This window comes from Enhydra lutris, unplaced genomic scaffold (assembly GCF_002288905.1).
Source record: "Enhydra lutris kenyoni isolate GAN:26980312 unplaced genomic scaffold, ASM228890v2 scaffoldscaffold18, whole genome shotgun sequence".
In the NCBI taxonomy this organism is placed as follows: Eukaryota; Metazoa; Chordata; class Mammalia; order Carnivora; family Mustelidae; genus Enhydra; species Enhydra lutris.
This window is the reverse complement of record NW_019154102.1, coordinates 20,845,767-20,861,218: the sequence shown is the minus strand read 5'-3', so window position 1 is coordinate 20,861,218 and position 15,452 is coordinate 20,845,767. Positions and strand designations below refer to the sequence as shown.

Sequence of the window (15,452 nt, the reverse complement as noted above, 5' to 3'; positions counted from 1 at the left end):
GCCTGACCTGAAGGCAGACATTTAACCAACTGAGCCACGAAGGCATCCCCCAGTATTCTACAACTTGGGTTTAAGTTTATGCTTAATTAGATTCGAGTCAGACTTTTTTTATATGAATACTTCATAGGTGGTATTGTATGATATATATTGTACATGGAAATGTCTATCTATAAAAATGATTTTAAAGTTCGATCACAGGGGTAAAACAGCCAGAGCTTTCTCTTTTAAGGTAGTTTTCCCTTTGCAGTGTTCAGTAATCTGCGTAATAACTTTGGCACCCTGCAAATACCATTTTCACAGTCCGTTCACCTAATGGTTTTGTAGCTATTAATGATTCTTACCTGAATTAATCATTTCAGTAGGGCTTTTGCATTGTTTACTAATTTAATTCTCTCCACACTTATTGACTAGCATTTTTCTGTAAAGGAGTTTTTCCCTCATCATCTAGGGCTATTAGATTATACTACACTAGGGATGCCTGGGTGGCTTATTCGATTAAGCATCTGCCCTCAGCTCAGGTCATGGCCCCAGGGTCCTGGCATCAAGTCCCGAATTGGGCTCCTTGCTCAGGAGAGTCTGCTTCTCTCTCGGACAAATAAAATCTTTAAAAAACAAAAAAACTGGAGCGCCTGGGTGGCTCATTGGGTTAAAACCTCTGCCTTCAGCTCGGGTGGTGATGTCGGGGTCCTGGAATGGAGCCCCGCATTGGGCTCTCCGCTCAGTGGGGAGCCTGCTTCCTCCTCTCTCTGCCTGCCTCTCTGCCTACTTGTGATCTCTGTCTGTCAAATAAAATCTTCTTTTTTTTTTAAGATTTTGTTTATTTATTTGACAGAGAGAGATCACAAGTAGACGGAGAGGCAGGCAGAGAGAGAGAGAGAGAGGGAAGCAGGCTCCCTGCTGAGCAGAGAGCCCGACGCGGCACTCGATCCCAGGACCCTGAGATCATGACCTGAGCAGAAGGCAGTGGCTTAACCCACTGAGCCACCCAGGCGCCCTCAAATAAAATCTTTAAAAAAAAAACTTATGCTATCCCTTAAAAAAAAAATTAGACTACACTGGAGTTTCTACTCAAATCAAGATAAATGCCTAATTCTTTCCCTTTAATTACAGATACTCAGAATAAGGACATGATGTAATAATAGCCTCCAATACTGGAAAAATTGTTGGTTTTATAGATGTTGAAGTTGATTTTTGAATATTATTACTCTACCTGATCTTTAAATGTTTATTGTTCCTTAAGACTCATCCCTTCTCCCTTTGCCTTTTTAACCTATTCCAATGCCTTTGTATTTAGCACTCAGAGTTTGTCTCTTGACTGGGTAAGTGGAAGGAAGGAATTGGATCCATACTCTCAGGCATGTATGGATGTTTATTTTTCTGTGGAGAAAGTCCATATTGTTTTATCACAGTCTCTGAAGGATTCTTGGCAGAAAAATGAGAAACTATGGTTATTGGGAGACTACATTCTGACTTCAGAAGTGATAAACCTCAGGGGGCTCCTCTGGGTGCCTCAGTTGGTAGAGATAAGACCCTTAATCTGAGGGTGGTGACCTCAAGCCCCGTATTGGGCGTGGGGCCTACTTAAAAAAAAAGAAGTGATAAAAGCCCAACTTAACAAGTCTAGAAGTAATTTCATTTCAAAATCCAATTTTGAGAAAATTTACTTATAAACTCTTTAAGAGGGGCGCCTGGGTGGCTCAGTGGGTTAAGCTGCTGCCTTCGGCTCAGGTCATGATCTCAGCGTCCTGGGATCGAGTCCCACATCGGGCTCTCTGCTCAGCGGGGAGCCTGCTTCCCTTCCTCCCTCTCTGCCTGCCTCTCTGCCTACTTGTGATCTCTGTCTGTCAAATAAATAAAATCTTTTAAAAAAATAATAAATAAATAAACTCTTTAAGAAAGGTTATCCCCGCTGTGTGGTTTTGGGTTTTTGTTTGTTTTTTAAGATTTTTATTTATTTATTTGACAGAGAGAACACAAGCAGGGCGAGTGGCAGGCAAAGGGAGAGGGAGTAGCAGACTCCGGGGCCCCCTGCTGTGTGGTTTTCTAATAAAGTATTTACCCTAAGTTTGTTAGTCACCGAGGCCTATTAACCTGTTAAAATCTCTCCTGGAATCCTTCTACTTCTCTACACTTCTACACTTATCACTGATTAGTGATATTCATGGAAAGGTTTCCCATCCCTTTGTGACCATATGCAATACCTAATAAGTGATTTACCCATGATTTTTCACAAATATATTTATTGTGGGGGTGCCTGCATGGCTCAGATGGTTAAGCGTCTCCCTTTGGCTCAGGTCATAATCCCAGGGTCTTGGGATTGGGCCCCACATCAGGGGTCCCTGCTTGGTGGGGAGCCTGCTTCTCCCTCTCTCTCTACTGTTCCCCCTGATTGTGCTCTTGGCTCTCTCTGTCAAATAAATAAATAAAATCTTTAAAAATATATACACACACACACACACAGTGTAAACCGAAGTATACCTAAATTGGACAGTGTAAAGGGAATTGTATGGATTAAAAATTGAGGAAATTTTAATGTTCTCAGTAATACTGAAGAGGTAGGAATAATTTCAAAGCTTCACAAGATTGATTGTATTAAATGTGCTATGCGTCTAATGACTCATTTGAGATTTAAAAAAATTTTTTTAAAGATTTTATTTTTGTGAAAGAAAGAGCACACATGGGTGCTTGTATGAGGGGGTGGGGCGTATCTGGTGGGGACAGGCAGAGGGAGAAGCAGACTCCCTGCTGAGTAGGGAGGGATCCTGTTGTGGGACTTCTTCAGAGGACCTTGGGATCATGACCAAAGCCAAAGGCAGACGCTTAACCAACTGAGCCACCCAGATGCCCTCATTTGAGAGTTTTCGAAAGCAGATCTTCCTAAGGTAAGCCTACAGACTTAGAAACACCAGGCTTATTTTACAAAACCTTGACTAAATAAACATACACACAGGATTCCCCTTTACTACTGATGTCCATGAGATGACAAGTAGCGTGTCATGTATCTGCTTTGAAAGAAATTTTGAAGTTTTGGCAAACTTTTGGAACCTGTTCCGGTGGTGTAGTTCAGTGCAAAGATCTGTCTATTCCCCAGATTTCTTTTTCAGTAAGCAACTTTAGAAACTGATGCAAAGGAGCAAATTTAAAATGGTAAGTTGTTTTTCTTTGTGTTTCAGATATGTCGGCAACCTTTCCAGAGATGTGACAGAAGCTCTAATTCTCCAGCTGTTTAGCCAAATTGGACCTTGTAAAAACTGCAAAATGATTATGGATGTAAGGGTATTTTACTTAGTTAACTTTCTTCCTCTCTCTCTTTTTTTTTTTTTTTTTTAAGATTTTATTTACTTATTTGACAGATCACAAGCAGGCAGAGAGGCAGGCAGAGAGAGGAGGAAGCAGGCTCCCTGCAGAGCAGAGAGCTTGATGCGGGGCTCCATCCCAGGACCCTGAGATCATGACCCGAGCTGAAGGCAGAGGCTTTAACCCACTGAGCCACCCAGGCGCCCCAACTTTCTTCCTCTTTAATGGATTAGTTAACTCCATTACTTCCAGGAACTCTCTCTCTTTTTTTTTTTTTTAAAGAGCAGTTTTATTTTTTAAGTATGTTCTACACTCAACATGGGGTTTGAACTCATGACCCTGAGGTCAAGAGTTGCATGCTTTACCAACTGAGCCAGCCAGGTGCCTCTCTTCCGGGAACTCTTAAATTAGTTTATGTAGAGGTGCGTGACTGGCTCAGTAGGAAAAGCATGGGACTCTTGATCTTGGAATCATGAGTTTGAACTCCACATTGGGTGAAGAGATTACTAAAAAATTAAACTTAAAAACTGCAGGGTCATTCATTTTTTTTTTTTTTTTAAGTAGTTTATACATTCTAAATTCCTAGTAATTTTAGTGAATTTAAGTCAGTCTTAGCCACTGAGTTTAGCTTATTTTACTAATAAATAAAGGAGGAAGAGAATAGAACTAAATCATTTTTAGAGCAAATAAGAACTATATGTAGGCTCTTGTTTTAAGGTACATTGAGGTATCAGGATTGTTTCATATGTAGTGTCAGTTGATTGGCTAATCTGGAATTCAGTTATTACAATTACATTGGGAAATAAGGTAAAAAAAAAATAATAAACTGTGAAAGTGTTTAAGTGTGTTGGGTGTAAGTGTTTTTAACCTTTAAATGCCCTGATTAAAGCTTTTCTTGCATTGTGGCAGTTCCTGTCCATCAGACCTTACCATATAGAAAAACATTGTATCATTCATCTGTAATTGCTGTAACACCTGAATCATAGTGTGTATAAAAAGACAAGTCTAGGGGCACCTGGGTGGCTCAGTTACTAAGCGTCTGCCTTAGGCTTAGGTCATGATCCCAGGGTCCTGGGATCGAGCCCTGTATTGGGCTCCCTGCTCCACGGGAAGCCTGCTTCTCCCTCTCCCACTCCCCCTGCTTGTGTTCCCTCTCTTGCTGTATCTCTCTCTGTCAAAAAAAAAAAAAAGGACAAGTCTAAATTCCAGTCTATTCATACTGTTGGACTGATGTTCATAGTTATGAATTTTATACTCTCTGGATTATGAAGGCTGGTAGTATGAATGCTTAGATCTTTTTATCTAACAGGTGCAGTTTTTTCTGGGTACAAATCATGTAAAATTAAGATTCTTTTTTCATTTGTGCTGAAATCTTGGCTACTTTATGTAACCACATTCTAATGCTTGACAACATTGACCTTTGTAATAGAATTACCATTAAGTGTAGTGTTAGTTTGAATTATGTAATTTTAAAAACATTTTTATATTATTTACTTTTTTTAAAAGATTTTTAAAGATTTAATTTAGAGAGGGAGAGGGAGAGAGCCCACCACGCAGAGGTGCAGAGCCCGCCACAGAGCTTGATCCCAGGACCCTGAGATCATGACCTAAGTAGGATGATTAACCGACTAAGCCATACAAGCGCCCCTCTTTAATGTTTTTAAAATAAAATGATTCTCTCAGTATTAAAAATTATAAAAATTCCTCCTCACTCTAATGTTCTTAAAAATCATTGCGAGTGACTTTTTTTTTTTTTTTTTTTTTTTTAAGATTCCATCTATTCACTTAACAGACAGAGATCACAAGCAGGCAGAGAGACAGGCAGAGAGGGGGAAGCAGGCTCCCAACGGGGAGAGAGCCCAACGTGGGGCTCGCTCCAAGGACCCTGGGATCATGACCTGAGCCGAAGGCAGAGGCTTAAACCACTGAGCCACCCAGGTGCCCCTGCCAATGACTTTTTTAAACGATTAATTGTCCTTGTAACAAAATAGTAATTTCTTTATTCTAATGTCATTCGATTTTGAATTTTGATTTCACATTTTGAATTCTGCTTAGAGGTTTATGGAAAGAGTTAAAAAATGGAGTCCAAGTCATTTTGTATTTTGCAGATAGGTATAAAATATGGGGTGTTTTTCCTTCTTTAATTTACAATAAAGCATCCAAGCTGCACTTATCAGACCTCAATTACTTGGAACACCAGAAAAGAGAATTTTTAAGAGATGATAAGCAAAAAATTGATGTCAGAAAGTCCACATTCTGAAACCTGTTCTAAAAACTTTGTTTATCGGAAAACCTCTTCAGTTTTCAGAACCTGAAATATGTTTAAGAAGGTTGGCTTGATATTTTCTGCTACTTAGCAAGTTAGAAGCAGCAAGGATATGTGTACATTGATAGCAGTAAAAGGTAACATTTATCAGGGAAGGGAGATGGGACCGTGGGTGGCTCAGTTGGTAAGCGTCTGCCTTCAGTTCAGGTCATGATCCCAAGGTTCTGGGGTAGAGTCCCACGTCCTCCTTGCTCAGCAGGAAGCCTGCTTCTCCCTCTCCTACTCCCTCTGCTTGTGGTCTGTCTCTTGCCATCTCTCTCTGTCAAATAAATAAATAAAACCTTAAAAACAAAACAACAGGGAAGGGAGAGGAAAGATCATTAAAAGCCAGTACTGAGACTTGAAAGTGTAAGAGTCTAGTCAAACTCCACTAACATCCGTTAGTTAAAGAGTTATATGAGGAATGTGTGTTTGGTTTCTATATGCATCCATCCACAATTAGGATAATCATTAATACAAGATTAAATTATATGTAGTAATATAGAATAACTTGTTGAAGAAGACAGTGTTCTTTAAAACCATTCAATTTTTTAAAGTGTCTACTTCCTAATCTAAAGATTAACTTGTGGACTAGACCCCTTCATTTTCCTTGGCCTGATATTTGGGATATATAAAACTTCACAGAATTCTAAGGTAATGGGAGTATACAACTTAAATTTGGCTTTTGTGTTTCTTCAACAGACAGCTGGAAATGATCCATATTGTTTTGTGGAGTTTTATGAGCATCGTCATGCAGCTGCAGCACTGGCTGCTATGAATGGGCGGAAGATAATGGGTAAGGTAAGCTGTCATATTTAAAGAAGGTGACTTGAAAATTTTAAGTTGTATATAGTTTTTTTTTTTTTTACTATTCCTTTCTTTCTTTCATTATTGAGAGTGCACATAAGCGGGGGTGGCGGGGAGGGCAAGGGAGAGGGAGAATCCCAAACAGCCTCCATGCTCAGTGCAGAACCCAACATGATCTCACAACCCCAAGATCATGACCTGAGCCAAAATCAAGAGTCCGACACTTAACCAACTGAGCCACCCAGATGCCCCCAATTTGATTACCTTTTAGAAGCATTATATCACTTCATAGCAGAAGATCACATTTAATATTTAAAAGATGGAATAAAGCTTTTTAGAGGGTATTGTTTATTGGTATTCTTCAAGATTCCTCACACATGGTAAATACTAAAATATTTGTTGAATTACTCAAGCTTGGATAAAATCTCTAGAACTTTGGGTACTAATGGGGAAGAATAAAAAGAAAGAAATGATTGTTACTTTAGATAAGAAAGGTTATTTGAGGGGCGCCTGGGTGGCTCAGTGGGTTAAGGCCGCTGCCTTCGGCTCGGGTCGTGATCCCGGGGTCCTGGGATCGATCCCCGCGTCGGGCTCTCTGCTCAGCGGGGAGCCTGCTTCCCTTCCTCTCTCTCTCTGCCTGCCTCTCTGCCTACTGTGATCTCTGTCTGTCAAATAAATAAATAAATTAAAAAAAAAAAAAAAGAAAGGTTATTTGAATGTTAACAGAGAAGTGTGTAAGATTAGGATTTGCCAGCATTTGAGGAAGTATAGGTTTAAAGGTAAGTATTGAAACTTTGACCAGAACTATTATCCTCTTGAATGTTTCATCTCCAGCGTATGCCTTCCTGTGTGTTTATAGATGCAAATCTTGTAATACATGATTTTGAGCTTTATTTTTATGGAGCATAAATGTAGAAACATTTTTTTAGGAAGTCAAAGTGAATTGGGCAACAACCCCCAGCAGTCAAAAGAAAGATACAAGCAGTAAGTATATTTTATACTCTTTGAATATTTGTTTTTATTATACACAGTAGTTTTATTGTAAAGCATATAAACCATCATACATGTTTGCAGTAATGTTTTGATCGTTATCCTAAGATATGATTGAATGTGTTTGTGTTAATAAATTTAAGAACAAATCTAATCTTTGTCATCAGGTAGTACCGTTGTCAGCACACAGCGTTCACAAGGTAATTGTATCTTCTTAAACATAAAATGAAATCTCTTGAAAGGGTATTCACTAACCACTTGAAGTTTTTTTGTTTGATACTGGGGGGTGGTGGGAGGGAGGGGGTCATATTTCTGTTTGTCTCTCTGGCAGTATTTTTCCCCCTTCTTCCCAACGTTGACCAAATGTGGCTTGTCCACTACTTTGGTACTATTTCAAGCTCTCTGACACCCTTGGTAGCAGCTGATGCCTTAGAAATACTTTCACCTTTCACCAACTAAAGGGCAAGATACCCTGCTTTCTTGAGGTCACGATCTGTGCTGCATACCAGATCTGCCGATTGCTTGAGTTGCTCCCAAAACAGCATTTCCCAAATGGCAACCCAATATGTTGCTTAAAGCCTGCCCGATGGGGGTCATTTTTCTTTCCAAATATACTTTGTCAAAGTTGATGTATGTGTTCCTTTTAAAGTGTTGATCCAACTATTTTGTATTTTTAAAGTGTTTCTTTTTTGAATGTTGTCTTTTAAAAAAAAAAACAAAACTTCACATATGGAATCGTTATTTCTCTCCAATGCTTTTTTGATGGCTCTGATATAAAGTGAAGGGATTACTGTTTTCATTCTGTTGCCTTCAGTCTTAGTTCACTTGCACATGGATTCACATAAACTGAATGGTGTAATGTCTGGGCAACCAAAACTGTTGGCTTTTGAGAAAACTGTCAAATACTTTAACATCAAACTGTTGCATTGCAAGGTATTTCTTTGATTGTTCTTCACAAAATATGGTTAAACCAAGTATATTATGTAGCTAGCTTCAGCAAATTGTCTTAACTGAGGCAAATCTAGTCTACATAACTCACAGTACCACTATTTTATTTTAATTTTAAAACCTTAATGTAGTGGTAAACTGGATAAATGTAATCACTATTAGATGGTAATTAAGTCATTATTTTTTTTTGCAAAGCTTGTTATATATTATTAGTTTATTTTCTTAGACCAGTGTAATAATTGGCTGTAAGTGGAAATATAACTGTCAGTTTCCAGTTAGAGATAGCAGTCTTTAAGAGAATCTTTCCTATATTATCACCTTCATTCATTATAAAATTTATAGGATCTGTATAGATATAGGCTAGTGTTATACTTAATCCATAAATTAAGATTATTTTATTGAATAGATTTTAGTATATTTTAAATTCTAAAATTTTATTTTTCTTTTCACTTCCCCCTCCTCCCCCTTATAAGATCATTTCCATGTCTTTGTTGGTGATCTCAGTCCAGAAATTACAACTGAAGATATAAAAGCTGCTTTTGCACCATTTGGAAGAATATCGTAAGTAACAGAAGATAAATTTAAATGGATTTTAATTAGAAACAGGCTTATATAGAATTTGAAAATCTGTTACGAATTTTAACCCTTCCACATAATTTGTTATGTTGTTTAGAGACCATTTAAGCCATTAACAGCCAAAGATTGTTTCCCCATTGATAAATCTTTGGTCTTCCAAGTATTTTAAAATCCTTTTTCAGTTAGCATTAGCTCTTAAGAGACAAATTTGCTATGGTACATACTGTTTCTTATGTAAGTGTCTTGCTTAGCTTGGTCATAATCTTTAGTAATCTTGTGCTCTGACTGAGGAATTTAGCCTCTTGGGGTACTTCTATGATACCATGCATTTTGTATTAATATATTTTAACAAAAAGAAACCTTAACAATTCAACCTAAAAAGCAGTTGTTAAATATTAATCCCCAGGTATCTACCCTTTTGTCGTTGTTACTTTTAAAAATAATGCCTTTTAGTATTTTGTGGAGCACTGTCTTGGTTGCATTTCTTAATAATCGTATAGTTTAGGCCCTTTGTAAGTAGCTCGCTCAAGGTATTGTTCATCATAAAAGAATCTTAATATTTTGAAAAGCATGCCATAGTGGAGTAAGAATAAGTTGATTATAGTATTAGAAGTACTTGTTGAATTTAGAAAACAGAATCCTGGGGTTTCTGGTTGCTTTTTTATTGCTGTTCCAGCTAGAAGAGTAGTAAAAAGGAAACGTTAGCTTTGGTTTGGTTTGAGGAACAGAACAACAGCAGAGATGAGAAGGTGAGGAGACTGGAAAGTAAATGCTAATAGTATTGGTAGTAAATCTGGGGAGTGTTCATTTGAAGAGTTGTAGTTCATTGGTAGGAGGATGAAAATGAACAGTGACCAAAGAATGGCCACAGGTAGAGGCCAACTTTAAAGGCAGGCAGATTAGGGTTTATAAATGGACTCTTCTGTTAGGCAACATTTTTCTTTTGTCTGTGAGAACTGATTAGGAAAGTAAGTAAAGTTCTAGTTTCTTGATTGTTCCTTTTAATCTGTCAGTAGGGTGTTGATGATGGTTAGCTTGCTTTCAAATACCTAGACTGGAAGGTGTTAACCTTTGGCAGCTCAAAAGCTCTGTAAGTGTACAAAATTTTGTGTTTGTTTTCTTTTTGGTGTGGAGTATCTTTTTAAGTTTTATCCTATTTTCAGAGTAGTCACAGGACCATAAAAGGATTAAAGAAGGATTAAAGAACCCTGATCTAGATCTTTGCTGCTTCCTCCTTAGAGAATCCTTTCAGAAATAAGTAAGACTTAAATATATTTCAAGGCTAACATATCCTGAAACTTAACTTTAAGAAGAAAAAAATTTTCTAACATTTTAACAGATTCAATAGCTGTCTTTTTAAATGCTTTGATTTTGATTGAAGTAGCTTTTCTGAAAACATGGGGATTTTAGTTTGGGATTAAGTAAAGATTGTTTAACAATCAGCGAGTTCAAGTTACATGACATTCTAATTTTAATAATGACTTTTTAATCATGGATCAGTAATTTCTTTTTGTTAAATATGTTGGTATCATAGTCTAGATTTTTTTATGATCAACCATGATTATTGATGTATATATATATATTTTTTTTTTGGTGAGGTCTTTATAATTTACAATTTATGGATTATAATTTTCAGTGGAGGTAATATATAATATCTGAGTTTTAGGCTACCCAAGGAGTTATTGTTTCTAAATTTAAAAGAACCATTTTAAGTTAGCATCATTTCCCGATTTTTTTGTTAAAGGAAATAAATTGGTAAATACATATTGAACGGTTCTCATGATAGCCAGATATTCTCTGTAGAGATCCTGCAATAGTACTCAGTTTATAGATGGTGTTCAGTAAGTGGTGGCCTGTTAAAATATGTAGTATAAAAAAAAAATGTAGTATAAAAGATACGGTACTTTCCTACACTAATTTATACAGTTTATACTCTATTCCTTGAGCTTAGGGTAGTCTAACAAATTTTGGTATAAAAGTGAATCAACTACCAAATTAAATGCATGTGTACCATACCAATAATTTAATAAGTATTTTTTCATATTGAGACGTGACTTGCATTAGTTTTCCCTTTTCACCAGCACCTCTTTGTCATTTTGACCCTAAACACTTAATAAATCACTCCTAAATTGATCAAAATATGCTTATGTATACTTTAATATAAAATTATATTGCATGGCTTTCTGACTTGGGTTTTTGTTGTGAAAGTGCCTGTTTTGTTCATGTGTCCTGAGAGAACAAGCATTGTGACATACCTGGCTAACTTAAAAGCAGATTGCCTGTGAAGCACAATTTGAGTCCCAATTTTTTGAGGTATGGAGTTTTAGCTATCATGGCTGGGTTTTTTAACTCAATCTCAAATAATAGGGCTCTGGTTATTTTGCAGAGTATCTCTGAAGAATGGACAGAATTGCCCTGGCTAACTACAAGCTACGGTTCACAGTGGATAAATGTTGGCGTGCTTTTTTACTTTCTGACTTCTTAAAATTTTGCTTTTATATCTTATAGTTTCCAATCAATCTTATATGATTGCTATTTTAAAATTCAGTATAAAATCTTTTCTTATATAGTTTAAAACTAAAGTGTGTGTCTGGTGTTTTTCTTCAATGATTTATTAGCATTTCTGAAAACATCAAGTTCTCAAAATTTACCCATAGTCCAAAAGGGGGGTGTCAATTGATCTGAGAAAACAAAATAATTTAATTAATTTAGGAAATATACAGCTTTTTATTCTTTTAGTTTCCAGTTTTCTATTTTAATTTTTTTAATGATTAGGTAGTATATGGTATCAAATAGAAAATTATCAATTGCATGGTTAAAGAAAGCCATTCCTCTAATGTGCCTGTGAACCCTATAAATGGTTCAGTAATTTTATATGAATAGCTACTTTTACCATGCTTAATACTTAAAAGTTTAAAAACTTTTTGAAATGGGAGGCAGTTTTTTACAATATATACATAAATATTTAAGAAGTTATTGATTTGCATGTTTATTAAGCATCATTTGCTAATACATGATAAATTTTATAGAATAAAAGGTGAATGTGCATTAAAGGTTCATTTTAATGGAGATGAAACATAAAAATGAGTTGTGTATGACAGTCTCACTTGATATCCAGAGGAGAGTTTGCAAACCTAAACTTCTGATTATTTCTGATTTCAGAGATGCCCGAGTGGTAAAAGACATGGCAACAGGAAAGTCTAAAGGATATGGCTTTGTCTCCTTTTTCAACAAATGGGTGAGCTCAGTTAAAAAGTGCATGTGTGGTGCTTTAATACCAAAGGCTAAAGATACGCATTTTGTTTTAATAATTATCTTTGATCTGCCACTTGCTCATTTCACTGATAATTAACACCTTCGCAAGAGGATATCTTTTTTTTTTCCCCATTTGGTCATTTCTTCAGCATTTATTTAGCACCTGATACATGCAAGGTACTGATAAAATGTTTACAGAATATAGAAAGTCAGGATGTTTAAATTATCAGCCAAAGGTAGATACTGAAAATCTCATTTATTTATTTAATTCATGATCTCTCTGTTTATATTCTCATGGTAATTTAAAATGTTTTCTATTTGCTTCATATATATGAATATAGCTATTGATTATTAATATGCTATTTTACTAAATTCTCTTATTCATAGTAATTTTCCATTGGTTCTTGTGAATTTTTAAAATATAAAATCATATTACCTGCAAATATATATATATTTTACCTGCAAAAGAAAGTAACTGATAGGATGCTTAGCTGGCTCAATCCGTAGAACATGAGACTTTTGACCTCAGGGTCATGAGTTTGAGCCCCATACAGGGTACAGAGATTACTAAAAAATTAAACAAAAAAAACTTAAAAAAAAAATAAATAAAATGCTCCAGTGGGTGGGGACTTTTTAGAAATTATATACTAATGTATTTGAAAATGTCTTCTCATTTCTTTCATTTAATAATCATTTCTTAGGAACGCCTGGGTGGCTCAGTCGGTTAAGCCTCTGCCTTCGGCTCAGGTCATGATCCCAGCATCCTGGGATCCAGTCCCACATCGGGCTCCTTGCTCCACAGGGAGCCTGCTTCTCCCTCTGCCTGCCACTCTGCCTGCCTGTGCTTTCTTTCTGACAAAAAAAAAAAAAACAAAACCAACACACACACACACACACACACACACACACAAAACAATCATTTCTTAAACACATTTGCATGGACTTGAAATTTCTGGGTTTTGTGGAGAAAAGGAAGGATAGTTCAGTTTGTCAAATGAGAGGTGAGAGTAGGATATACACAGAAGGAAAAGCCTCATCCCCTGTATATCAGCTGGATAAAATCTTTGGCATGTCCTCCATACAATGTAATCATGTCCTGCTGTTTTAAAAAATATATATGTACACCATGGAAATCTTAACCCTAGCCAGTACTTACAGAGCAATAAAAGGAATCTCTGTACATACTGATTATAGAAATACTTCTGTGGTAAATTAAGTGAAAGGCTCATTTGTGTAAAAAAGGGGAGTGTGTATTTTTTAGGTAAATATATTCTCCTCACAGGTATAAACAAAAAACTTGCTGTACAGTTTTCCTCTTTGGGGGTTGGAAGTGAGAGGCAAATGGGGGTCAGAGTGGGAAGCTTATCACAGTATTGTACTGCTTGAAGCCTGAACCTTGTAAATGTACTATAAATACAAATAAATGATTTACCTCTTTTAGTGTGATAACTCAAGGTTCAAAACAGTTAAATGCCAGAGATATCAGACTTCAAAAATACAGGGGTAAATGATGGACGAATATATATGCACTGGAGTATACACTAAGGTTTCATTAACCTTAGATTTTATCCTGTTGCTTCTGTTAGGACTGACATTTGCCAAAGATATATTACAAAAACACGGCTGTACTTTCTGTGTAAGAATACCTTAGGGGTGGGGATGCCTGGGTTGCTCAGTTAGTTAAGTGACTGCCTTTGGCTCAGGTCATGATCCCCAGAGCCCCAGGATCAAGTCCCATATCTGGCTCCCAACTCTGCGAGGAGTCTGCTTATCCCTCTGACCTTCTCCCCTCTCATGCTCTCTCTCTCTCTCCCTCAAATAAATAAATAAAATCTTTTCTAAAAAATTAAAAATAAATGTGTTGTACCAGGGCACCTGGGTGGCTTAGATGGTTAAGCATCTGTGTTTGACTCAGGTCATGATCTCCAGGTCCTGGGATCAAGTCAAATCTGGCTCCCTGCTCAGTGGGGAGTCTGCTTCTCCCTCCCCCTGCTCTTGCTCTCTCTCTCTCTCTCTCTCTCTCTCCTCTCAAATACATAAATAAAATCTGTGTAAAAAAAAAAAATGTGTCATGCAGTATAGTTTTCATCCTTTCAGGAAGTGAATGAAAAAAATCCCATGTGTTAGAATATTAGAAGAAAACTTGGAAGTGGTTAAGGATTTTGAGAGGTGAAAAGATAAAGCTCTGCCATGTATATATCCCATCTACCAATTACAAGGGTTTTATTTCCTGTGAAATGAGAAAATAAAAACCAACAATATTACTGGTTTCAAAAGCTTTACTGTTAATCATAGCATAATATTTAGGAAAAGTAGAAAAATACTTCATGCAATGGGTTGATAGCTGAAGTTAGTGTGAGCTACTTGGAGGATTGATATATAGGATTTTAATGATTTGTGATACGTTGGGGAAATAGGCTTCTGTGGACTAGGAACTAATTTTTTCCATTTGAGATTATGGCATATAGGTTCCTGCTATATAGAAATCACTAATGCATAGAGTTGGCAAAGCATGTCTGTGTATGGCCTCTGGAGTCAGCCAGAGATGGATTTGAATCCTAATAGCCATCCTGTGGTAGGGTAACTTGGAGAAAGTACTTTAGTGTCCTCAGTTCACATTTCAGCATCTATAAAATTTGTTTTATGTAATTGGCAGCATTCTGGTGTGGTGAAGTGCCCCAGCCCTACTTGTGGCTACTCTCAACTCTCTTGCCTCTCTTGCCATGTCAAGCATGCTGTGGGCAAATTCAAGTACTGGTGGAACATAGCTTTTCTGCTTACTCTGAAGTAACAAAATTCTGCTAAAGAAAAACTGAGTCAGTTGGTTTTGTTTCTAATTTAATGGTTACACATGGTAAATGAGTGCATGGTACTATCTTCGCAAACCTGTTTCTTTAGTGTAAATTTGAGTTCCCATTCTTTGTTACAACTGTTTCATGCCCCCTCCTATCTCCTCAGTATTCCTCTTTTCTCCAGCATCACCCCAAAGATGACAAGATTAATGCTTTAGTGAGAAAACAGAAGCTATACAGGAATTCCCTCAGCTTTGAACCACCAAACCTACATAGAAATCATCCACCTTCCTCTTGTGTTACAGTAGAAATGTCCTTCCTATGGAGGCCAAAGTACTTAAAACTGGGATCTTAACTTTTCTTGCCTTTTCAAGGACCTTGTTCCTATGCTTATTCTTATTCCTTTTTTTCCCCTATTATACGTTTATTGAGATATAATTCACATACCATAAAATCTACTTGTTTGGGCGCCTGGGTGGCTC

General features: G+C 36.8%; 1 protein-coding gene across 21 annotated transcripts in view; it reads left to right on the top strand.

Moving 5' to 3' along the window:
- Window positions 1-15,452, top strand: part of LOC111147947 (TIA1 cytotoxic granule associated RNA binding protein) — a 34,893-nt gene that overhangs the window by 7,715 nt on the left and 11,726 nt on the right. For 4 of the 21 annotated variants that reach the window (XR_002640655.1, XM_022504211.1, XM_022504209.1 and 1 more), the window contains 6 exons: window positions 3,174-3,270; window positions 6,305-6,403; window positions 7,339-7,393; window positions 7,567-7,599; window positions 8,821-8,908; window positions 12,086-12,161. Coding sequence is in view for 18 of the 21 variants with exons in the window: in XM_022504211.1 (XP_022359919.1) it covers window positions 3,174-3,270; window positions 6,305-6,403; window positions 7,339-7,393; window positions 7,567-7,599; window positions 8,821-8,908; window positions 12,086-12,161 (448 nt within the window). In the remaining 3 variants the exon portion in view is untranslated. The other 17 variants (XM_022504206.1, XM_022504210.1, XM_022504205.1 and 14 more) reach the window with 13 other exon arrangements.